This window comes from Gastrolobium bilobum, unplaced genomic scaffold (assembly GCF_033153095.1).
Source record: "Gastrolobium bilobum isolate Gb01-03AN ecotype WA unplaced genomic scaffold, APGP_CSIRO_Gbil_v1 utg2263, whole genome shotgun sequence".
Taxonomy (NCBI): Eukaryota; Viridiplantae; Streptophyta; class Magnoliopsida; order Fabales; family Fabaceae; genus Gastrolobium; species Gastrolobium bilobum.
In genome coordinates this window covers 119,418-140,512 of record NW_026895158.1, presented here as the reverse complement: position 1 = coordinate 140,512, position 21,095 = coordinate 119,418, and the positions used below count along the sequence as shown (strand labels likewise).

At 36.7% G+C, this 21,095-nt stretch overlaps 4 protein-coding genes across 4 annotated transcripts; 2 read left to right on the top strand and 2 right to left on the bottom strand.

Moving 5' to 3' along the window:
* Positions 1–1,039: 1,039 nt before the first annotated feature.
* Positions 1,040–1,673, bottom strand: LOC133296397 (uncharacterized). The gene is made up of 2 exons (XM_061495371.1): positions 1,578–1,673; positions 1,040–1,485 (listed from the first exon to the last, which is right to left on the bottom strand). The coding sequence occupies exons 1-2, from the start codon at positions 1,594–1,596 to the stop codon at positions 1,133–1,135; spliced, it is 372 nt and encodes a 123-aa protein (XP_061351355.1). The 5' UTR covers positions 1,597–1,673; the 3' UTR covers positions 1,040–1,132.
* Positions 1,674–3,270: 1,597 nt separating this feature from the next.
* On the top strand, positions 3,271–4,434 carry LOC133296439 (MATH domain and coiled-coil domain-containing protein At3g58210-like; the record flags this gene model as incomplete). The annotated part of the gene is made up of 3 exons (XM_061495430.1): positions 3,271–3,482; positions 3,946–4,112; positions 4,277–4,434. Coding segments are annotated over 3 exons (537 nt in total), but the record flags the coding sequence as incomplete, so codon positions are not given.
* A 422-nt stretch (positions 4,435–4,856) lies between these two features.
* On the bottom strand, positions 4,857–6,203 carry LOC133296512 (autophagy-related protein 8i-like). Its single transcript, XM_061495513.1, has 5 exons — positions 6,041–6,203; positions 5,869–5,924; positions 5,685–5,737; positions 5,181–5,299; positions 4,857–5,073 (listed from the first exon to the last, which is right to left on the bottom strand). The coding sequence occupies exons 1-5, from the start codon at positions 6,078–6,080 to the stop codon at positions 4,985–4,987; spliced, it is 357 nt and encodes a 118-aa protein (XP_061351497.1). The 5' UTR covers positions 6,081–6,203; the 3' UTR covers positions 4,857–4,984.
* A 6,239-nt stretch (positions 6,204–12,442) lies between these two features.
* LOC133296502 (S-adenosylmethionine synthase) lies at positions 12,443–19,556 on the top strand. Its single transcript, XM_061495504.1, has 2 exons — positions 12,443–12,454; positions 17,981–19,556. The coding sequence occupies exons 1-2, from the start codon at positions 12,443–12,445 to the stop codon at positions 19,166–19,168; spliced, it is 1,200 nt and encodes a 399-aa protein (XP_061351488.1). The 3' UTR covers positions 19,169–19,556.
* Positions 19,557–21,095: the final 1,539 nt, after the last annotated feature.

Genomic DNA, 21,095 nt, shown 5'->3' with positions numbered 1-21,095 from the left:
ACGGTCATTTACTACCACATTTTCAACCATTTGAAGAAAACGGTAGTGAAATTCACTAACCTATGCATATGTCATGGTTTTTTGCAGGGTACACAGTGTCGAAGATAATTTTCGACATTAGGTACAAGAACCGGAATTTGTCGGAACAATCCTGAAGTTGCTTCATGGTTGGGATGCGATACCGAGGACGTGGCTGGTGCAGGTCGTATGATGAGACAGGACGTAGGTTGGTCATATGACAACTAACCTATCTGAGTGTGTGAATAAGGTGCTTCGTAGACACGAAAATTGAGTATTTCGTCAAGAGACGTGAAGGGATTGAAAAAGATATACTCACAAGGTTGGATAATTTCAAAGAAGGTTGAGGCAGCGTTGCAAAAAAATGATGAATTGGCTGGCACTTATCGTGTGAGGATATATGATTTGTGTAGTACTTTGTTTTGTAATGACAATCACTTTACGTATTGTTTTGTTTCCTTGTACCCTAAACTTTATCTTGTATTAGTTATGTATTGTGTTGTTGAAATGTATTGTTGAACTGTATTCTTGTGTTGTTGAAATGTATTGTTGAAATGTATCCGTTAAGTTTAGCATTACACATCAATTACCAAGATGCTAACAAAATGGATTGAACAGCACCTGCTGCTGCATCTGCAACTGGTCTACCCGGGTAACTCGTAATGATATACCCGAGTACATCTTACCCGGGTAGACTATTCGTGGTACCCGGGTAGACCAGTTGCAGATGCTGTTGCAGATGCTGTTTTGGCAATTTTTGTTGCATTTTGGTAATTGTTGTGCAATACCTACATACGGTATGACTTGGGGGTGGATTGATTTCGTAGAAATAGGATGCAGTAATCAAGATGTGCGCCAATCAAAGTTGAAAATGAATAATAAACTACTTTGGGTTGAATTGATTTCCAAATTAATTATGACAATATTAATGCAAGGTCCCATACTAATGCATAGAACCAACAAGTCTGAACGTGCGCAAAACGAAAATTTCATTCATTCAAATTTTGAACATCCAGTACAAAAACATCCATGCAATGTAGGTAAAGTTCCTAAATGTACCAAAATGACTACATTACATCAAACTAAATCAATGATATGAAACCCTATGGACACACTAATCCGATGCCGTGTCCTCCCCATTCTCTTCATCCGATTGTGTGTCATCCCCATTGTCATCATCCTCCTCCTCCTCCTCCTCCTGAGTATGGGCACCCTCGCCAATTAAACCCTCCAAGCGTGAAACCCTTGTGTCCAACCGTGCAACCCTTGTGTCCATCTGGTTTCGCCACTTGCTCGTGCTCTGTCTATATCCTCTAAAGTCAGTAGTCAGATCATATAAGGATGCCATGACATGATCAAGTGTCCATCCACCCTCAGGAGGAGCTGGTGGTCGCCGACTGCGGGTGGGACGTGTCGGTCTGACATCAACCTCAGCAACGCCATCATCATCGTCATCATCATCAAGGCCTACATCATAAACCATGAAAAACAAACTTCAATACCACATTAAAAATTAAACAACACATAATTGCATAAACTCATAAAGACCAACACATCACCTGCAGGTGCATCCTCCATCTCAGCATCGTGGTGGAATGGGATCTCAGGTGGTTCTGGTGCCTTCTTCCACGTCCAGATACCCGCTCTGTTCGGTAGGATCCCACACTGCTTCAGGAGCCTCTCACCAAATATAGCATTCCAGCCTCTGGCGGTCTTCAAGGTCTCTGTTGCCATAGGCACTCCAAATCTATGCAGAATCTTCTGCACCAGAAATGCAAAAGGCAATTCAGCCTTCTTTGACTTGGCTGCCTTCCACATCAGTATGCATATGTAATGCCTCCAGTTCACCTGCTGACTGTGAAGGAGGGCCCACAGGATGACAAAGTCCCCTTCCAGCACCTTTGAGTGATTATGCGGGCGCTGGAAAATAATATGTGTCACCACATAATGAAGAATGCGAGCAGAAACTGACAAGTTGCTAACAGGATAATGAGCAAAATGACCGGGCTCAGCGTCTGCCCTCCTAGTCTCTGTAACAATGGTCTCCCGGTTATAATCACCAAATATATGATGGCTGTCTCCATCATATAGTGCTGCTCCTGAGACACCATCAAAATCGAACCCCAGTAGCTCCGTCCAGATAGGAGCAGTCATGATGATATCAATCCCGCATACACGGGAAGTCAGCTCGCCTTGCGAGTAGCCAAGGTTCTGGTAGAAGGCTCTTACCATAACCTCCGAGTATGGGCACCGCATCTCCGCCAGGTGAAGTAAATGTGTCTGCTCAAGAAGCGGCACGATGTCAAAACGCTCTAGGTTGAAGAATGCCGAATCCAGTGATTTCGGTTCGCAGATCTTCCGGGTCATGAAAAACTTCACGAACTTCTCGTGTGAAGGAATGTCATCCTCAAACAAATATCCGAACGTCAAGTCCGGAGCCTGACTCGAAGCAGCCTGGGGCTGAGAGGATGACGACCCATCGTGACGACTCTTGGTTCTTCTCTCGGAATGGGTCACTGGCAGCTTTGAAACGCGTCGAGAGGTCATTGTGTCACACTATTAAACTGAAAAAATAACCAAAATCAGAAATTAGATACATGTTAGGGTTAGGGTTAGGGTTAGGGTTAGGGTTAGGGTTAGGGTTAGGGTTAGATTCAGGGTTAGGGTAAGCGTATGACATACAAATTGATAAAATAATTCGGACAGAATCAAATGATATAAACGAAAACAATGAATCAGAACAGAAATCATAACATAATTGAAAAAACTGAAAAAAAAAATGCACCTTTGATCGATTTCAATCGGTAGAAGGCAGAGAGGTTGCAAGGTCCGCGAATGATGATCACAAACAAGACGAATTAGTGCAAGATTATGCCTCAAATCGCTCAAGATGACACTCCTCCAGCAGCTCTACTCGGGTACCCCTTTTGTGGGTTTTCGAATGGGGCTGCTGGGGTATTTTAAAACCCTACCGTCGCGATTTACCCGGGTACACTTCTACGTACCCGGGTAAATAATTCATACATTTTCCCAGATTCAAGAACTCTACCCGGGTACATCCCTACATACTCGGGTAGATAAAAAGTTTCAAAATTTACCCGGGTAGATAATGGTGTACCCGGGTAGGCTTCGTGGTCAACGGTCAAACAGGGGCAGATTGGTGTTATGTTTGTTGGGGAGGGTAAATTTTCGAAATAGTTTTGAATGAGGGGCAATTTGGTAATTAATTATTAATTAAGGGGCATAAGGGTCAAAAAGCCCTCTAAAGGCTATTTGGTGGATGATATATGTACATTTGGAGCAGAAGTCTTTGTTACCAGGGAAAGAAGCACTGGTAAAGGAGAATCTTTGATGATGTTGAAGGATGTCATCACCTACAAGCACGTCTGGGAGATTGACAACTTCTCAAAATTGGATTCAGAATGTTGTGACTCTAAGCCATTCAATACTGGAAACTATGAGTGGTAAAAATAATTAAACCCTATTTTGTTTCTAAACTTGATGGATGCACTCCAATGTGATTCTCCATGTTTTTTTTCTTCTTTTTTTCAACTCTTTCATTTAGGTGAAGATGAAGAATCCATACCACAAAAAAGATAAATTAATATACATTGTGGCAAAAAAAATTAATAAGATTAAGAGTAAATGCATTTTTGGGTCCTCAACAAAAAACTCGAAACCCATTTTAATACCTTAGGGGAAAAAACCAACTTGTGATTCTTCTGAAATTATGGTTTCTCTAAAATTCAAGGATTAATACGAGTACTTTTTTTTCTAAAGGATTAAAATGAGTTCCGTGTTTTTTTGTTTAGGATCCAAAAAGGTATTTACTCTGATACTAATTCAAACAAAGGATTTTTGCTTTAACCTAACCTACAGCAGACAACTTAACAATTTACTGATTGGTCGTTAGACTGTTTTTTGCAGGAAGGTAAAACTATATCCCAAGGGAAAAGGTGCTGAATTGGGCAGTTATCTTTTACTTTACCTAGCCTTAGCTAACCCAACAGCCCTTCCTCCAGGTTCTAAAGTATATGCACAGACAGTATTACGCATCATTGATCAAAAGCAAGCTAAGCATTATTTTGGAAAAGGTAGAGTTTGGTACACTTTTATTAGGTGCAATTCCTCAAGAGAAATGCTAGTTGAATGAATTATTAACATTCCGGGCAACATTCTTCGCCAGTCTAAGCAAACAAAAGCACATCTTCAATTCAATAACCCAACAGTTCTTTATTTTATTTTCCCCTACTTGCAGGTAACTACTGGTTTAGTGCCTCAAACAATGAAAATGGTGCATCCAGATTCATTTCAATCAGTAATTTCACCAGTCAAAACATGGGATATCTGGTGAAAGACATTTGCTTGGTAGAAGCGGAGGTTACAGTTCTTGGAGTGGTTGATGCATGTTTCTAAGATTGCTTAAACTTTAGGTCTATGTTATGGACGAATGTACTCACAGTGAAGCGCATTTAGTGGAGATTCAGGTCGGTCGAAGAATCAACGAGAATGAGCAAAAGTTCTCCTGATTTCAATAAATTCTATGGGTGTAATAGGTTTCAATATATGTTTATGGGGAAAGATCCGTTTATAAACTTTTTTTACAAATTTTGCAAATTACACTATATACTTCCGGAAATACATAGCGTAACTTAGTATACTTCCGGAAGTACATAGTGTAGTTTGTAAGAGTTTGTAAACAAAAAGTTTGTAAATATAACTTTCCCCTATGTTTATATGTATATTCTAAATGTTCACTGGCATCATAAGTCTTCTACATCTAACATGGAAAAAGATATGGCTCTCTTCTTAGTCTTTAAATTGTACATTTCATTTAAAGTACAGTAAATCATTATTTACACAAGAGATTCTGGTGTCATGTACATTATTTACTGGAGTGAATTAGAAATACTGACAACAATACACAATTTGCAAATACTTGCAAGAATTAACAAACACAACTACGTTAGCCAAATGTTTTCTCACTGCTGTAACACATGTACAGAAACCCATCATCATCCTTGTAAGATTCGTAGACTGAATCCATAAGACTTGCTGTGGATGAAATCATGGAAGCCACCGACAAGACATATATTAGCATTGATATAAGAAGAGAGAAGCTGAACTACTCTAGCAAGATTTTAGTGATAAGGAGCATTTACCAGTCTGAGGCAATGTGTTCCTCACAAAAATAAAGAGAGCTTTCCCAGGAGTCAAACGTAGCCTGCTACTTAAAATGTGAATAAACTGCCCAACAGACATATCCCGAGGAACCAAATATCTAAAAGAGCAAAAAATACAAACAAGTCAGATCTTAAACCCACCAATTATCTAGTCACAATCAGGGTTTCAATGATGCATTATTATTCAATCTTATTACAACAAGTGAAAAAGAATAGAAAAAACAATTGTCAAAATAAATGAAGAATAGGCAAATATCTGTTTATAAAAAATTGAAAAAGCAGAAAGGAAGCCAACACTGAAAATAACAGAATATCTCCGAGGATTCTCCAATCTATAAAATTGACAGATGAACTATACATTAAAAGCATTACACACAAAAAAAAATTAGCAACTTCATTAACCTAAAAGCATATATAATAAAGATGTGAAGAACAAAATCTTGAAGCCCAAAATAAGGTAAATGTATAATAGCTAAAGCCTACTTCTTCTTGTCCAATTCAGGCAGGTCTGTCCTAGAGTACTTATCAATGATTACCTGCAATACATAATGCATGATGAAACATAGTCACGACACTGCTCAATAGTTTCATTCAAACACTTCATAATTGAAACATCACTTCCCAAAATTAAAGAATTTTATTTTATTTTTTTAAAAAAAAGTCTTACAGGAACTCGATCTGGGTATTTGACTATGATGCTTTCCGAATCCTTTAGTCGCTCATCTGCTCAAAATCAAAATCCACAAACAACAATTCAATAATACGATATAATTACTATTACATACATATTTAACAAGAAAATGTGAGCAAATTTGAAATTTAAAAACAAAAGAACGAACCGAATGAGTATTCTTGTTTGAAAGACTTAATCTTGCCCATGAATCCTTCTTCAAGAAAGAAAATTAACACAATTTTTCTTGCTGATAATAAAACTGTGTATTGTGTTTCACGTTCCAATGGAAACGGAAATCGTTTTTCTAATTACGTTGCGTCCACCGTCAAATTTTCTGGCATTGTCGTGCACGTCAATGTCAATCAACAGAAACACGTTAAGAACAAGGAGATGATGGGCTTTACGTGGGCCTCATGGTCTTGTTCTCCAGGCCCACTTTTATTTTCTCTTAGTTGCTTATTATCCAAAACTCATTTAACTACTTTTGGGCCTGAGCGACTATTTTGATGACGTCAATAATCGAACCCAAAATGCTATTTAGCTATCACCACTTATTTTGTTTTATTTTTCCTACAAAACTTTCCAAATATTTGATTACACATTACATTTAATATATACAAATAATTTTTAATATTTATATTTTATAGAGAAAAGCGTTTACTTATAGTACTTATTATATATAGATTATTAGTTATTGATTTCATTTGGTTTGATGCAAGCAATATCAACCGTTAATAATAACAATAAGACTTGTTAGACTTACAAGGGAAAGAGAAAGGAAAAAAAAAAACCCATAAACTTTTCTAACTTTATCCACGGCTTATAGAAGCATATATAATAAACTGTTCGATAAAATATTACAAAGTTAATATAATTTCATCAAATAATTAATATAAGAATTTGTAAGGAATTTATGAGTTTGTGCGTGTGTTATTTTCAAATATTACCATTAGTATAATCTTTACCTTTTTGTCATTCTCCTTTTAAGTTCAATTTAATTTATTTATTTTTAAATATTTCAATTAATTTATCGCTTCGCGATTACTATGATTTGTGACGGATTCAGAATTAAGATTTTAACTTTTCTAAAACATGATATTAGAAAAGATCAAACAAATGGGTTTAGTATTTGTCATTTTAAATGACACAACTTTGTGTTATTTTTAATGAAATTACGTCATTTTGGTGTGTTATGTCATTTTTTCTAATTTATAAAATTAGAAATAAAAAGAAAATGGAGGAGAGAGAATGTAAAAACACACTAAAACGACGTAATTTCATTAAAAATGACATAATTTTGTGTCATTTAAAATGAAAAATATTTTTCCCCAAATATATATTCTCATTCCACTCACTCAACTCTCATGTGCATAGTTGTTAAAATATCGATTTATCACTACGATCTTACGTTTTTACGATTTTTTTTCATCAAAACGATTTTTCCAATATTTCAAACGCTTTTATATTTTTACGATTTTTTTACATTACGATTTTACATTTTCCAATTTTTTAATCTCCCCCAATTTTACTTAAAATCTTGATTTTAACAACATGTGTTAACTGAATTAGTAAGTTCAATTCGCCAACTGAACCGTTCAATTCAATTTCTTTAGACGAGTTAAATTGGCAGCTACTAAATCAGCACGTGCCTTTGTTTCCAACCCCTCTACTTTTGAATGTCTGCATTAGACCCAAATATAGAAACGTTTACTTTGTTTCGCTGTATTTATTTGACCTGCTTCTTAAAACTGAAACATATAGATATAGTGCTTTAGTGGGATTGGAGTGGTATTAGATTATTATGTCATGCACGTGTATGCTATTATTAATGAGTTTTGTTATTATTATGTTACATGACAAAAATCATTTTTCTACACATTTATAATATATGTGAAGTCCATTAAATAATGAAGTGAAAAAAAAAATTAAAAGTGAGACTCAACTTGAATTGTGTGTATAAAAAAATTGATTTCTTGTCATGTAACATGACAAGCCATTTTTCCATTATTAATTAGTTGATAAAACTACAAAACATTTTACAAATATCTACCATATAATAATAATGGAAAAATGATTCGTTTGTAATTTTTTTTTATAAATTACACTAAGTATGATCAATTATACACTCTTGATTGAAGTATAACCGGTCATACTTAATGTAGTTTGTAAATAAAAAATCTGTAAATATAATTTTTTTCGTAATAATAATAAAGTATGTCATTTTCAGTAGGTGTTGTTGGTTTGAGGGGTATGTGGCACCATAACGCACCTAACCTTTCTTTGTAGTGCAACTAATCAACGGTCAAGAGTGGTGGGACTTTTCTATTTTATCTGGTCCCTTTCAAAATTTCATGCTTACCTCGTGCTCGGTAACATTAAAATTCCAAGTTACTTATAAGTTATCACTTGATTTGAATTTTGTATTTATTTTTATACAGATTTGAATAGTTCTTAACGGAAACATTTGTTGTTGGGGGTTTTGATTATATATATTCCATAACATGTCTTGACATTTTTTTAATATTCAAATAATTAGATTTATAATTAAAACTTTGATTTGAATTTTACCAGTATAATCGTTGAAAAGTATCCCGATTCACAATAAAGTTGAATTAATCTCTTAAGAATACTTGTGGAATATACTTGTCAAAAAACTAATATAAAAATGAGAAAAGTGTTTGTTATTTTAAATGACAGAAAATTATGTTATTTTAAGAGAGATACAGACACAGAAAATTTGAATTTTAAATTACAAAAAACCACCCACTTTCTCTCTCTCATAATTTCCATTTTTTTGTATCTATCTCTCTCTTAAAATGACATAACTTATGTCATTTAAAGTGACAAACATCAAACCCTATAAAAATACTTGTATAAATTACTTTTTAATTAAGAAAAGCGTAAAAAAATACAAACTAAAAGAAAAAATATCCAATAAAAATGTCTTTAAAATTATAAACGAGATGTATATAATTAATTTAAGTAACTAAAAATATAATTTAAAAAAGTTAAAATTACGAATAGTATATGCATAATTAATAAAAAAATTTAAAATTGAAATTAAAAGGTAAAAAAAATGGTCAAAAATAACTTTTAAGCTATAGGTTATATTTTTTACTTAAATGCACTTACAGTTTACTCATTACATATGACTCGACCATTGATTCGAGAAGTTTGGAGTCAAGCAGAATTAAGTCTAATAAATATGATCCAATTGTTAAAAAAAAACAATAATTTAAAATATAACTATTATAGACCTATACAAGGCCCAGATATTTGAAGGCCGAATAAAGAACAATACAATAGAAAAAGGGTTATGTTTATCTCATTTTACATAAGATAAACAATTTTTCTACACACACAAAAAAAAGATTGGGTCTCATTTCATCACTTTTTTTTCTCTCTCCTCTTACTTGTGGGTCTCACTTGTAATTTTATTCCTACAACATGAGGTAATAATTTTCCTACAACATAAGAAAAATATTTCCCATATAAAAATTATACAAATCAAGAAAGAATCATCTTATAATGACAATCCTATTTTGACAGCAATATAGTGGTATATTGGGCCCATAAACTATTAAATGCCCAGAATTCTACTATCCACAGGTAAACTTTATAAACAAGAGATAAAACTTATGGGTATGAATTAATTTCTCTCCTATATTGTTATGTTGTCATTGTGCACACATCACCCATTTGGCAAGTTATCTAACATTTCTAGGTATTCTCAATCATGGATACCTTAGAGAGAGTACCAATCCCATATAAATTTACTAGTCTTTGACTAGACACTTCTGTCAATCAGACAGAAGTATAACAAATTACAATCAAATTAGAGTTCAAATAAATGAGTAGATATGATTGTAATTTGTTTGGCAAAAAAAAGAAAGAAACACATTTAGCATAATTTGATATCAAATATTTGGGACATGTTTTGAATGATTTAATTGTATATTTATTTTTTTTAGAAATTAATTATCGTCATATTTATTTTGGGATTTTAGATTTTGAATTTAGAGTTTTGAATCTTGAATCAATTTAAAATTAGTCTATAAAAAAGTGTTTATGATACTTATTGGATGAGTTGAATTCTGTTATTTTGTTAAAAGAAATTGAAAATCAGAGGGTTATTCTTGTATGAATTCTCAAATTTCTGTTTAGTCACTTTTTATATACGCGCTCAGCTTAGTAGGAATCTAATTAACAATATTTGAATCAATTAGCTTAAACACAATTTTAAAATATTAAGCCAACTGAAGTCTGTATTGATTGTTATCCATAAAGATGTTAAAAAATTTTAAAAGGGGATAATTGTGCTACATAAATCACTCCCATAATGCAAACAGTTTTATAGAGCACACATAAGAAATTGAAATATACAATAACTAAAATTTAAAGCATACCGTATGAAAATATGTGAATGTAACAAAAAAAAATCTGAGCTCAGTGTTAGACACTGTCACCTTAAGACAATATTACCCTCTCTATGGTGCCAAAGATTTACGGACAACTATCTCCCAATATAGAACAGATATCTTTATTCTTATGGGACACTTCCATATAGAATAGCCTCATCGAACTCAACATATGTTCGAGCAATCGCACTAGAGTAGAAGAATGCAAATACAATGGAAAAAAAATTATCTTTAAAATTCTGATTGTCTATCTATTTATAGAAAACGTGAGTTTACGATTCAAAAGGCACATATTCGTGTTGGGAACTCGGTTCCCTCAAGCTTGGCTAAGCAGCCTTTGTGCGGAAGTCAATCAAAAAGATCCTGATCTCGGATCGCGGCAATACCTCGGCCTAAACTTCACCAGGTCGGGCAGCGCAGCGGAAAAATCAAAACGAAAAATAGGAGAAAGAGGAGAAGAAGAGAGAGAGAACACAAGCAATTTTTAACGTGGGAAAACCTTCTCCAATGAAGAAGTAAAAACCCACGGGACCTAGTCCATATCAAAAATCCACTATGAAAATAATGGTTACAAAATAATCAGAATACACCAATGTGGTGGTTAACTCAACCTCTCCAATAATGGTGATAATCAAACTATCCTATAGATGTTTCACTCAAACTCTCTCTAGAGATCTCTCAAATGCAAAACATTAAGCTTTGCTCAAACAATCAAATAATTATCTCTCAAATTTTTCTCTCTAATCTCTTAACCTAGCCTCCACCCACAACTAATGAATATATAGAGGAGGTGAGATCTAGGGTTAGGGTTTTTAGGAAACCCCTCAATGGGCTTGGGCTTGGGCTTAGCATTGAAGGAGGAAGCCCAACAAATCTCCCCCTCTGACTTCAATGCGTCGGCTTTAGCATCAACCCGGCTCCTTCACAGCAGTCTTCAAATTTCCTTACTGGAACCGGCTTCGTCATCATGTCGGACCAATTTTGGTCAGTGTGCACTTTGACGAGTTCGAGCTCTCCACCTTCCACCACTTCTCGGATCCAGTGATACCTTACATCAATATGCTTAGTGCGGGAGTTATAGGTCCAATTCTTCGCAAGATGGATTGCGCTTTGATTGTCACAACCCAGCTCGTACTTGTCTTTATCATGGCCGAGTTCCATGAGGAACTTCTTCATCCACAACATCTTTTTACTTGCCTCAGTAGCGGTAATATACTCAGCCTCAGTTGTTGATAGTGCAACACATTTCTGAAGTCTTGATTGCCAAGAGACAGCTCCTCCGGCAAATCCCATCAAATATCCTGTAGTCGACTTCCTCGAGTCGACGTCTCCCCCTAAATCAGAATCCGAGTAGCCTTGCAACTCGGCTTTGCCTTCTCCAAATCGGAGACATAAGTCGGTCGTACCTCGGAGGTACTTGAAGATCCACTTCACTGCTTCTCAGTGCTCTTTGCCGGGGTTTGACAAATACCGGCTTACCATTCCAACAACATACACCAAGTCGAGTCTAGTGCAAACCATTGCATACATCAAGCTTCCGACAGCGGATTGGTAAGGGACCTTCATCATCTCATATTTGTCTTCATCAGATCTCGGACATTGCTTCTGGTTCAGCTTTATGTGTCCGGCAAGGGGGGTGCTCACTGTTTTGGCTTTGTCCATGTTGAATATCTTCAAAATCTTCTCAATATATTTCTATTGACTCAGCCACAGTAGCTTCTTTTGTCTATCTCAGATGATATTGATTCCGAGAATCTGCTTTGCAGGGCCGAGGTCCTTCATTGCAAAGGACGAGCTCAACGCCTTTTTCAGGGCGGCTATTCTCGATTTGTCTTTCCCTACAATAAGCATGTCGTCAACATATAACAACAAAATCAAAAAATCTCCGGCCTCATACCTCTTCACAAACACGCAGTAGTCATCTTTTGTCTTTTCACACTTATGATCAGTCATGAATGATTCAAACTTCTTGTACCACTGCCTTGCTTCAAGCAACAGAGACTCTTATTCAACCGACATACCAAGTCTTCTTGGTCTGGAGCTTAGAATCCTTCAGGTTGCTCCATATATATATTTCTTATTCTAAATCACCGTGAAGAAATGCTGTCTTCATATCCATTTGTTCTACCTCGAGGTCCATCGAAGCTGCCATGGCTAACACGGTTCAGATCGAGGTCATTTTCACCACAGGAGAAAAAATCTCCTCAAAGTCTACTCCTTTCTTCTGATTGCAGCCTTTCACTACAATCCGGGCTTTGTATCTCGGCTTCAGCCCGTTCTCTTCATTCTTAATCTTGTAAACCCATTTATTTTTCAAAGCTCGTCTTCCTTTAGGCAACTCGGTCAGCTCATAAGTCTGATTCTCGTGCAGAGACTTCATCTCGTCTTGCATTGCCTTTTTCCATTCTTCTTTCTCTGAGCTCGTCACAGCCTCATCATAACTCTGAGGCTCACCGTCTTCAGCAACAACGGTGTATTGATCAGATGGGTATCTCGTAGAGGGTCTTTTTTCTCGAGTTGGATATCTCGGCTGTTCTTCAGCTTGAGGAACCGGTTCATCATTCTCATCCCGGATCTCATCATCAACTCGGACCTCAGTGTCTTGGTCATCTTCAGCTTGTTGCCGATCATCATTTTCTTCATTTTCTTGATTTTCTCCCCCTGCTTCAGCTCGGACAGGAGGATTGGGTTCTTCACGTCTGACAGTAACCCGGACTTTGGGCTTCGAGATGTCATGAATGCTCTCATCTTCATGAAAGATCACATCTCGGCTTCTCACTATCTTCTTATTGATTGGATCCCATAGTCGGAACCTGAACTCACATCTCGGCGAACCAAGATAGATGCATTCTTTTGTCTTCGCATCAAGTTTTGCCCTTTCATCTTTAGGGATATGCATGGAAGCTCGGCATCCAAACACTTTCAATTGATTATAGGTCGCTTTCCGAACTGTCCAGACTTCTTCTGGAATTTCTCCTTCAAGTGGCTGTGATGGTGAGAGGTTGATCAAGTCATCAACTGTTTTGATGGCTTCTCCCCAAAATGATTTCGGAAATCCGACATTGGATAACATGCTTCAGACCTTCTCTTCAATAGTTCTGTTCATCCGCTCAGCTAGTCCATTCAGTTGAGGTGTCTTGTGGTGCGTCTTCTCAAGTCGAATCCCGGCCGCTCTGCAGTATGCATCAAATGGGCCGCAATACTCACCACCATTATCATATCGGACCACCTTCAATTTCTTTCCAGTCTCCCTTTCAACCATTGCATGGAATTCTTTAAAGGATTGGAGTACCTGGTCTTTAGACTTCAACAAATATACCCACACTTTGCGGGAGTGATCATCAATAAATGAAACAAAGTACTGAGCTTCTCCAAGGGATCTTTCCGACATAGAGAAGACATCATCAGTATGGACGAGGTCAAGAATATACCTGTGTTGTCTGGGTTGATCCGGTCTCAAAAAAGAAACCTGGTGCTGCTTTCTAGCTAGACAATGAGTGCAACTCTCCAACACTTGGCCTTTCAACCCGGACAATAATCCTTTCTTGTTCAGGATTTGGAGCCCTTTCTCGCACATGTGGCCGAGACGCTTGTGGTATAGCTCCAAGCTAGGTTCATCTCGGACAGAATTGGCTTCTCTGCCACTGATCTTTCCTTGCATCACGTACAAGGAGCCTTCCTTCTTACCTCAAGCCACAACCAAGTTTCCCTTGGCCAGCTTCCGTCTAACACTACCAAAGTAGTTCACTAACCCGACATCATCAAGTTTGCCTACCGAGATTAGGTTCAAACGCATGTCAGGAACATGCCTTACATCTTTCAACACAAGTTGGCATTCGACATCCGTGGTCAGAGTTACATCACCGACACCAACAATCTTGCTGGTCACTTGATTTCCCATCTTCACGACTCCAAAATCACCACCTCGGTAAGAGGAGAAAAAACCTTTGTGTGGAGTAGCGTGGAAGGAGGCACCAGAGTCAACAATCCAGGTGCAGTCATCATATGCAACATTCAAATAATTATCCTCACCAAGGAGGAATATCTCGGCATCCGGGTTGGCAGTTACCGCAGTGGTGCTCTTGTCTTCTCTTTTCTTGGGAATAATCTGATCTGACTTGACAGAGTCGTTCTTCTCATCATTCTGCAGGGTCCAGCAGTCTGGCTTCTTATGGCCTGTCTTTTCACAGTAAAAACACTTCAACTCATATTTCGGCTTTAACCGACCTCTGGACTTTTCTCGTCTGTCACGACCTCTACTCCTGCTTTTGCTTCTACCCCGGGAGTCGGATTTCCCTTTGTTCTCAGCAATGTTGGCCTCAGACGTGCTTGAAACACCTCGTTCTCTTCTCCTGACTTCTTCGCTCAGGAGGTTGTCTGTCACGACATCCATCTTCAACTTTCCTTCTGGAGCTGAATTACTCAAAGTCACCACCAGAGTATCCAGCTTTCTGGCAGCGAGCTCAACAGCAGCAAAACCTGCATCTCATCATCAATTTTCATCTCAGCTTTTGACAGCTGATTCACAATACCTTTATAGGTGTTGAGATGTTCAATCATACTCATGTCGTCGTTGTATTCAAGCTTCACAAGTCGGCGAACTAGGTATGCTTTATTCCTGGGAGTCTTCTTCTGAATCATGGTCTCCAGCTTCGTCCACAACTCATACGCATTCGTGAACTCGGACACGTGCTCAAAGAGGCTTTTATCAATATATTTCCTGATCGTGGCTACTGCCTTCCGACTCAGGATCTCCCACTCCTTATCAATTTTGCCTGCCGATCTCTCATCAAGGATAATGGGCTCATGTAAATCTTTGCAGTAGAGATGATCTTCCATCATCGGTCTCCAATAGGTGAAATTGTCAGCGGTCAACTTGAACATGTCTCCATTATTGGTTATGCCACTGGTCTCCATCTCGTCTCCCTCAGAACCTGTCGAACTTGGGCTCTGATACCACTGTTGGGAACTCGGTTCCCTCAAGCTCGGCTAAGCAACCTTTGTGCAGAAGTCAATCAACAAGATCCTGATTTCGGATCTCGGCAATACCTCGGCCTGAACTTCACCAGGTCGAGCAGCGCAGCGGAAAAATCAAAACGAAAAACAGGAGAGAGAGGAGGAGAAGAGAGAGAGAACACAAGCAATTTTTAACGTGGGAAAACCTTCTCCAATGAAGAACTAAAAACCCACGGGACCTAGTCCAGATCAAAAATCCACTATGAAAATAATGGTTACAAAATAATCAAAATACACCAATGTGGTGGTTAACTCAACCTCTCCAACAATAATGATAATCAAACTACCCTATAGATGTTTCACTCAAACTCTCTCTATAAATCTCTCAAATGCAAAGCATTAAGCTTTGCTCAAACAATCAAATAATTATCTCTCAAAATTTTTCTCTGATCTCTTAACCTAGCCTCTATCCATAACTAATGAATATATAGAGGAGGTGAGATTTAGGGTTAGGGGTTTTAGAAAACTCCTCAATGGGCTTGGACTTAGCATTGAAGGAGGAAGCCCAACAATTCGATGAAGAAACAACACGCTCGTTAGAATGAAACAACATATCTGTTTGGCACAAAAAGACACATTTGTTGGTTGAAAAAAAAGACACACCTTTCGAGTCAAACTTCGTATTCATGAAAATAAATAATTTCAAAATTAATTCCCACGTTAATAAGATTTATACAAAGTTGGCAAGTATACAATTAATAAGATTTGTACAAAGTTTAATTGGCTGTTCTGGCCGTATCAATCAAAGTAGGTGAAGTTGCAGCATGGGTTGTTGTAGTGCAGAAATACCTAAGCATGAGATTTGGTTTGGTCACGGATTTTTCAATACACAAAAAAACTGAACTTCATTGGCATGCTGTCACTATCCATAGTAATGTATAAATTCTAAAATATTCTATAATTTTATATTATTTTTCCAATTTTCCAATCCCATTTTTTACATGTATGCCTTATTCTTATAAAAATATTAAAAAAACCAAAATAATTTTGGATATAACTGTTGATGCAATATATGGAGCTATTCAATAAAAATATATAATTGTAAAATAATGTCATGTGTTTTCCTAAATAAATGTATTTAGATTTTACAATTAATTTGCTCTTTGTACATATAAATTTATCAATAAAGTCCTTAAATATTTCAAATATGGAGTGGGCAAGAGGGCAACATCTATGTTAATTGAATTATTGAGTCAAAACCAAAAGACAAATAAGAATGTGGCAAATAATGGTATGCAACCAAGTCAAAATCAAAATTAGCCAAGAGCACGCAACAACTTGTCTGTGTGGTAGGTGTGGCTTTGTATACTTTTTAACATTCATCTCAACTCACCCACTCCTTCCAAATCCAGTGGACGGTAAAGATTCATTTTAACTTCTCAATCTCAGCCGTCGATTAAAATGATATTTGCACATGCAAATGAATGAATCTAACCCAAAACATAGGCCATATTTGAATACAGTTTTTTGGTTCTAAGAAAAAAAAAATATTCGGTTAATCTAATTTTGTAAAAATGATTTTAAAAATTGTAACTGTTTTAATTTTTAACTTTTAAAAAATATATATAAAAAAGCACATGTTTTCATAATTATTTTATAAAATATTTTTAAGAATAATTTTTTTTTTATCATTTTAAAAGATATAATTATATATTATTTTAGATCTCAATTATTAATTTATGCTAATTAATGATTATAATTTATTATATATTATTAATTAATAAATAAATTTAATTCAATAAATTATAATAATTAACGGACAAAAATCACCCGTTAAAATTTAAAATGAAAAAAAATTATATCGAAACTTTTCTTTCAAAAAACAAAACACAATCGAAAGGATCCATAATCTTTCTACTCATGGGCTTTTTCGTCATTGACTCCACCTAACCAGACATTTTTTGTCTATAAATGGCGACTCAGCGTGACGGTTTGGACTCGCACCCACCGCTCGAGTCTTGAGAGCACTGAGCAGGCCTAATAAACCTCCATTCTTCATTCTCTGCTCTTCTACTTCTCAAGGTATACTATGCTTTTTCTATATTGCAGACTTCTCTTGCTTCTATTGTGTTCCATTGGGGGAAAAAAAAACATGTTAACTTTGATCAAGATTATTGTCATATCGTAGATATCATGATTAAATTTGGGATTTTGCACTTTTGGGGTTGTTTGCTTTGGTTTTTCTTCAACTGTTTCCCCAAATGGTTTTAAGCGAATGTGTTTGTGATGATTTTTCCCCCCTTGTCGGCAATCCTAAGTTTGTGCTATGTCTCATTAATTTGTGCGGTCACATGGGAATTCGTGTTAGGATTTTAGATCTAGTGGAATTCATATGCTAATGATTAACGACTTTTCTTTCAGATTGCTTATGAGAAATTTTATAATTTTGAGGGGAATTTTTTATTGTTATAGTCTGTTAAATCTGGCAGAGGGTTAAATTTTGACCATGAACTGAGAGGGGTTTGGTGATTAGAGGATTTTAGCAAATTTTGGAATTGTACTTTGCCGTGTGTACAGTTGGAAAATGAGACTTGTGTTTGATTTTTTTTTTTTTATTCTTTCTTTTTTGCTGAATTTTATGCATGATGGCGCCCTTGTTGTACTAGCTTTTGTGAATTCGTTTCTTGGTACTAATTCTTCATGCTTCATATTTGTTGGCCGTTGTTCTGCAGCAATTAAAGATGGCAGAGACTTTCCTATACACCTCCGAATCAGTGAACGAGGGACACCCTGACAAGCTCTGTGACCAAATCTCTGATGCCGTTCTCGATGCCTGCCTTGAACAGGATCAAGATAGCAAGGTTGCCTGTGAAACTTGCACCAAGACCAACTTGGTCATGGTCTTTGGAGAGATCACAACCAAGGCTAATGTTGACTATGAGAAAATTGTGCGTGACACTTGCAGGAAAATTGGGTTTGTTTCTAATGATGTTGGTCTTGATGCTGACAACTGCAAGGTCCTTGTCTACATTGAGCAGCAAAGCCCTGATATTGCTCAGGGTGTGCATGGCCATCTTACCAAAAGACCTGAGGAAATTGGTGCTGGTGACCAGGGTCACATGTTTGGCTATGCCACTGATGAGACCCCTGAATTCATGCCCTTGAGCCATGTTCTTGCAACCCAGCTCGGTGCTCGTCTCACTGAAGTCCGCAAGAATGGTACCTGCCCTTGGTTGAGGCCTGATGGCAAGACCCAAGTCACTGTTGAGTATTACAATGATAAGGGTGCCATGGTTCCAGTTCGTGTTCACACCGTACTAATCTCTACGCAACACGATGAGACTGTCACTAATGATGAAATTGCTGCTGATCTCAAAGAGCATGTTATCAAGCCTGTGGTTCCTGAGAAATACCTTGATGAGAAGACCATTTTTCATTTGAACCCCTCTGGTCGTTTTGTCATTGGTGGTCCGCATGGTGATGCTGGTCTCACTGGCCGTAAGATCATTATTGACACTTACGGTGGATGGGGTGCTCATGGTGGTGGTGCCTTTTCGGGAAAGGACCCGACTAAGGTTGACAGGAGTGGAGCTTACATTGTGAGGCAGGCTGCTAAGAGCATTGTTGCATGTGGACTTGCCAGGAGGTGCATTGTGCAAGTCTCCTATGCCATTGGTGTGCCTGAGCCTTTGTCTGTCTTTGTTGATTCATATGGTACTGGCAAAATCCCTGATAAGGAGATCCTTAATATTGTGAAGGAGAACTTTGATTTCAGGCCCGGTATGATCTCTATCAACCTCGATCTCAAGAGGGGTGGCAACAACAGGTTCTTGAAAACTGCTGCTTATGGACATTTTGGCAGAGATGACCCTGATTTCACATGGGAAGTGGTGAAGCCCCTCAAGTGGGAGAAGGCCTAAGTGATTCCACCGGGAGTTTTGAAAGTTGCCTTCATACTATCTAATTCTTAAAAGCTCTCTATCGCTCTGTGTGTCTCTCCTCCTTCTCTGTGCTTTTTTGTATTTTTTCACATTATCAACCAAAATATGTACTCTCAGTTTGCATGCCCGATATTTGGCTTAAGTGGTACCGGTCTTGTGAGATAAAGTATTTTTAACTTAGATAAATAATAGTTATGCCTCTTAAATATTGTCTCTATTAGTTAAAATAGTTAAAATAGTTAATCATATTATATGTTTCTTTTGGAAATAGGGCAGGCATCTCCTTAGGAGTATTATAAAATCCTCCACAATGTTTTGTACTATCTTATATTCACTTAAATGTCATTATTGTTTTTACCCTTTGCTACCTCGTCGCTATTGGTGTTTTTGAAAGTCGTGTGAATGTGCACATATCTTAATCTGTATATATTATTAATCTAAATGGATAGGGACAGCAAAATTGATATATGTATATGAGGAAGAATGACCAAAGTGCGATTGTTTTGCAAATTTTTTACCTAAATGACACGCATAATTTTTATCAGACTATTATGTCAAAGTTTGTTAACAATGGTAACGAATTTTGTAGCCAATGATTTCGTGACACGTGGTCATATTGCGTCCCAAATTTGTTTTCACTAGTAACGAACTTAGTCCAGTAAATTTTTTTCTGTGAAACTGTGCCACGTGTCACAAAATCATTGGCGAGTTTGCTACCAGTCGTCTATGAAGCACTGACACTTCAAAATCTCTAACGTATTGTGCCCGACACTTTTCGACACTTACCAATACTCCGACACTTCCTGACACTTCAATACTCATTGCAAAGACTCTAAAAATGTTCAAATGTTACATTGTGTTGCATTTTGAGTTCTAACTACTAGATTCGTTGGATTACGATTACTATTTTGTTGAGTTTAATATAAACATTTGGGATATCTTATGTTTCTTTGCAAAATTGATGGGTATTATAAGTTTAACTTTATTTTTTTGTTAAATTATTGAATATTAAATATAATATACACTACATAAATTAAAAATATTATATAATATCAAAACGTGTCGAAATTTAACATTTTTAAAATTAACATGTCGGAGTGTCGTGTCTTGTTGTATCCTGTGTCAGTGTCGGTGCAATATGCCAGTCGTAGCGAATTACGTCACGTGACAGTCTAATAAAAAGTATTATTCGCGTGGCATTTGAATAAAAAATTTGCCAAAAAATAGCATTTTGATCAATGTTCCTACATATGATATTGTGGCATTTGAGTAAAAAATTTGCCAAAAAATGACATTTTGGTCTATGCTCCTGCATATGATATCGTCCACGATTAATTTATATATATTTATAAGCTGAAAAGATTCTCATCCATAGTCAAAGAAAAGATGGTAAAAAAAAAGTGTTCAATTCATATTTCGAGTACATGAGGAAAGTAAGGCAACAAAAAAGTATATGACGAAAGTGAGCGACATGCGCAAATAACATAACTGGTGATTGCCATTTTTAATGTGAAGATGAAGAGAGGGACAACTTGATTAAAGACTGCCACATTGAGCAACAATTTTCATATCTTTCTGAAATTTACGAATCTACTCAAGCTCAAAAAAAAAAGGGTGTGGTAGTCAATCGTACTGCTATGGCCCCATAAAATGTACCTGCTGAAGTGGTATGACAGTTAGTCGTTCCTTATTCTACAAGACCAGGATCAGGCAGACGCAGATTCTACTCAACTCTTTGCCAAAAGTGAATCTTTAGTGCTCCATGTGAGTAATCCTCCTAATTAGTAGAATCTAGTTACATTACATTATTATATTTCCTGATCCGCGTTGGAAGCTACAAAAAGAAAGAACTGAAGTTTTTTTTATCCCTTTTATATTTAAGAAGCATGGATATTTGAAAATGGTT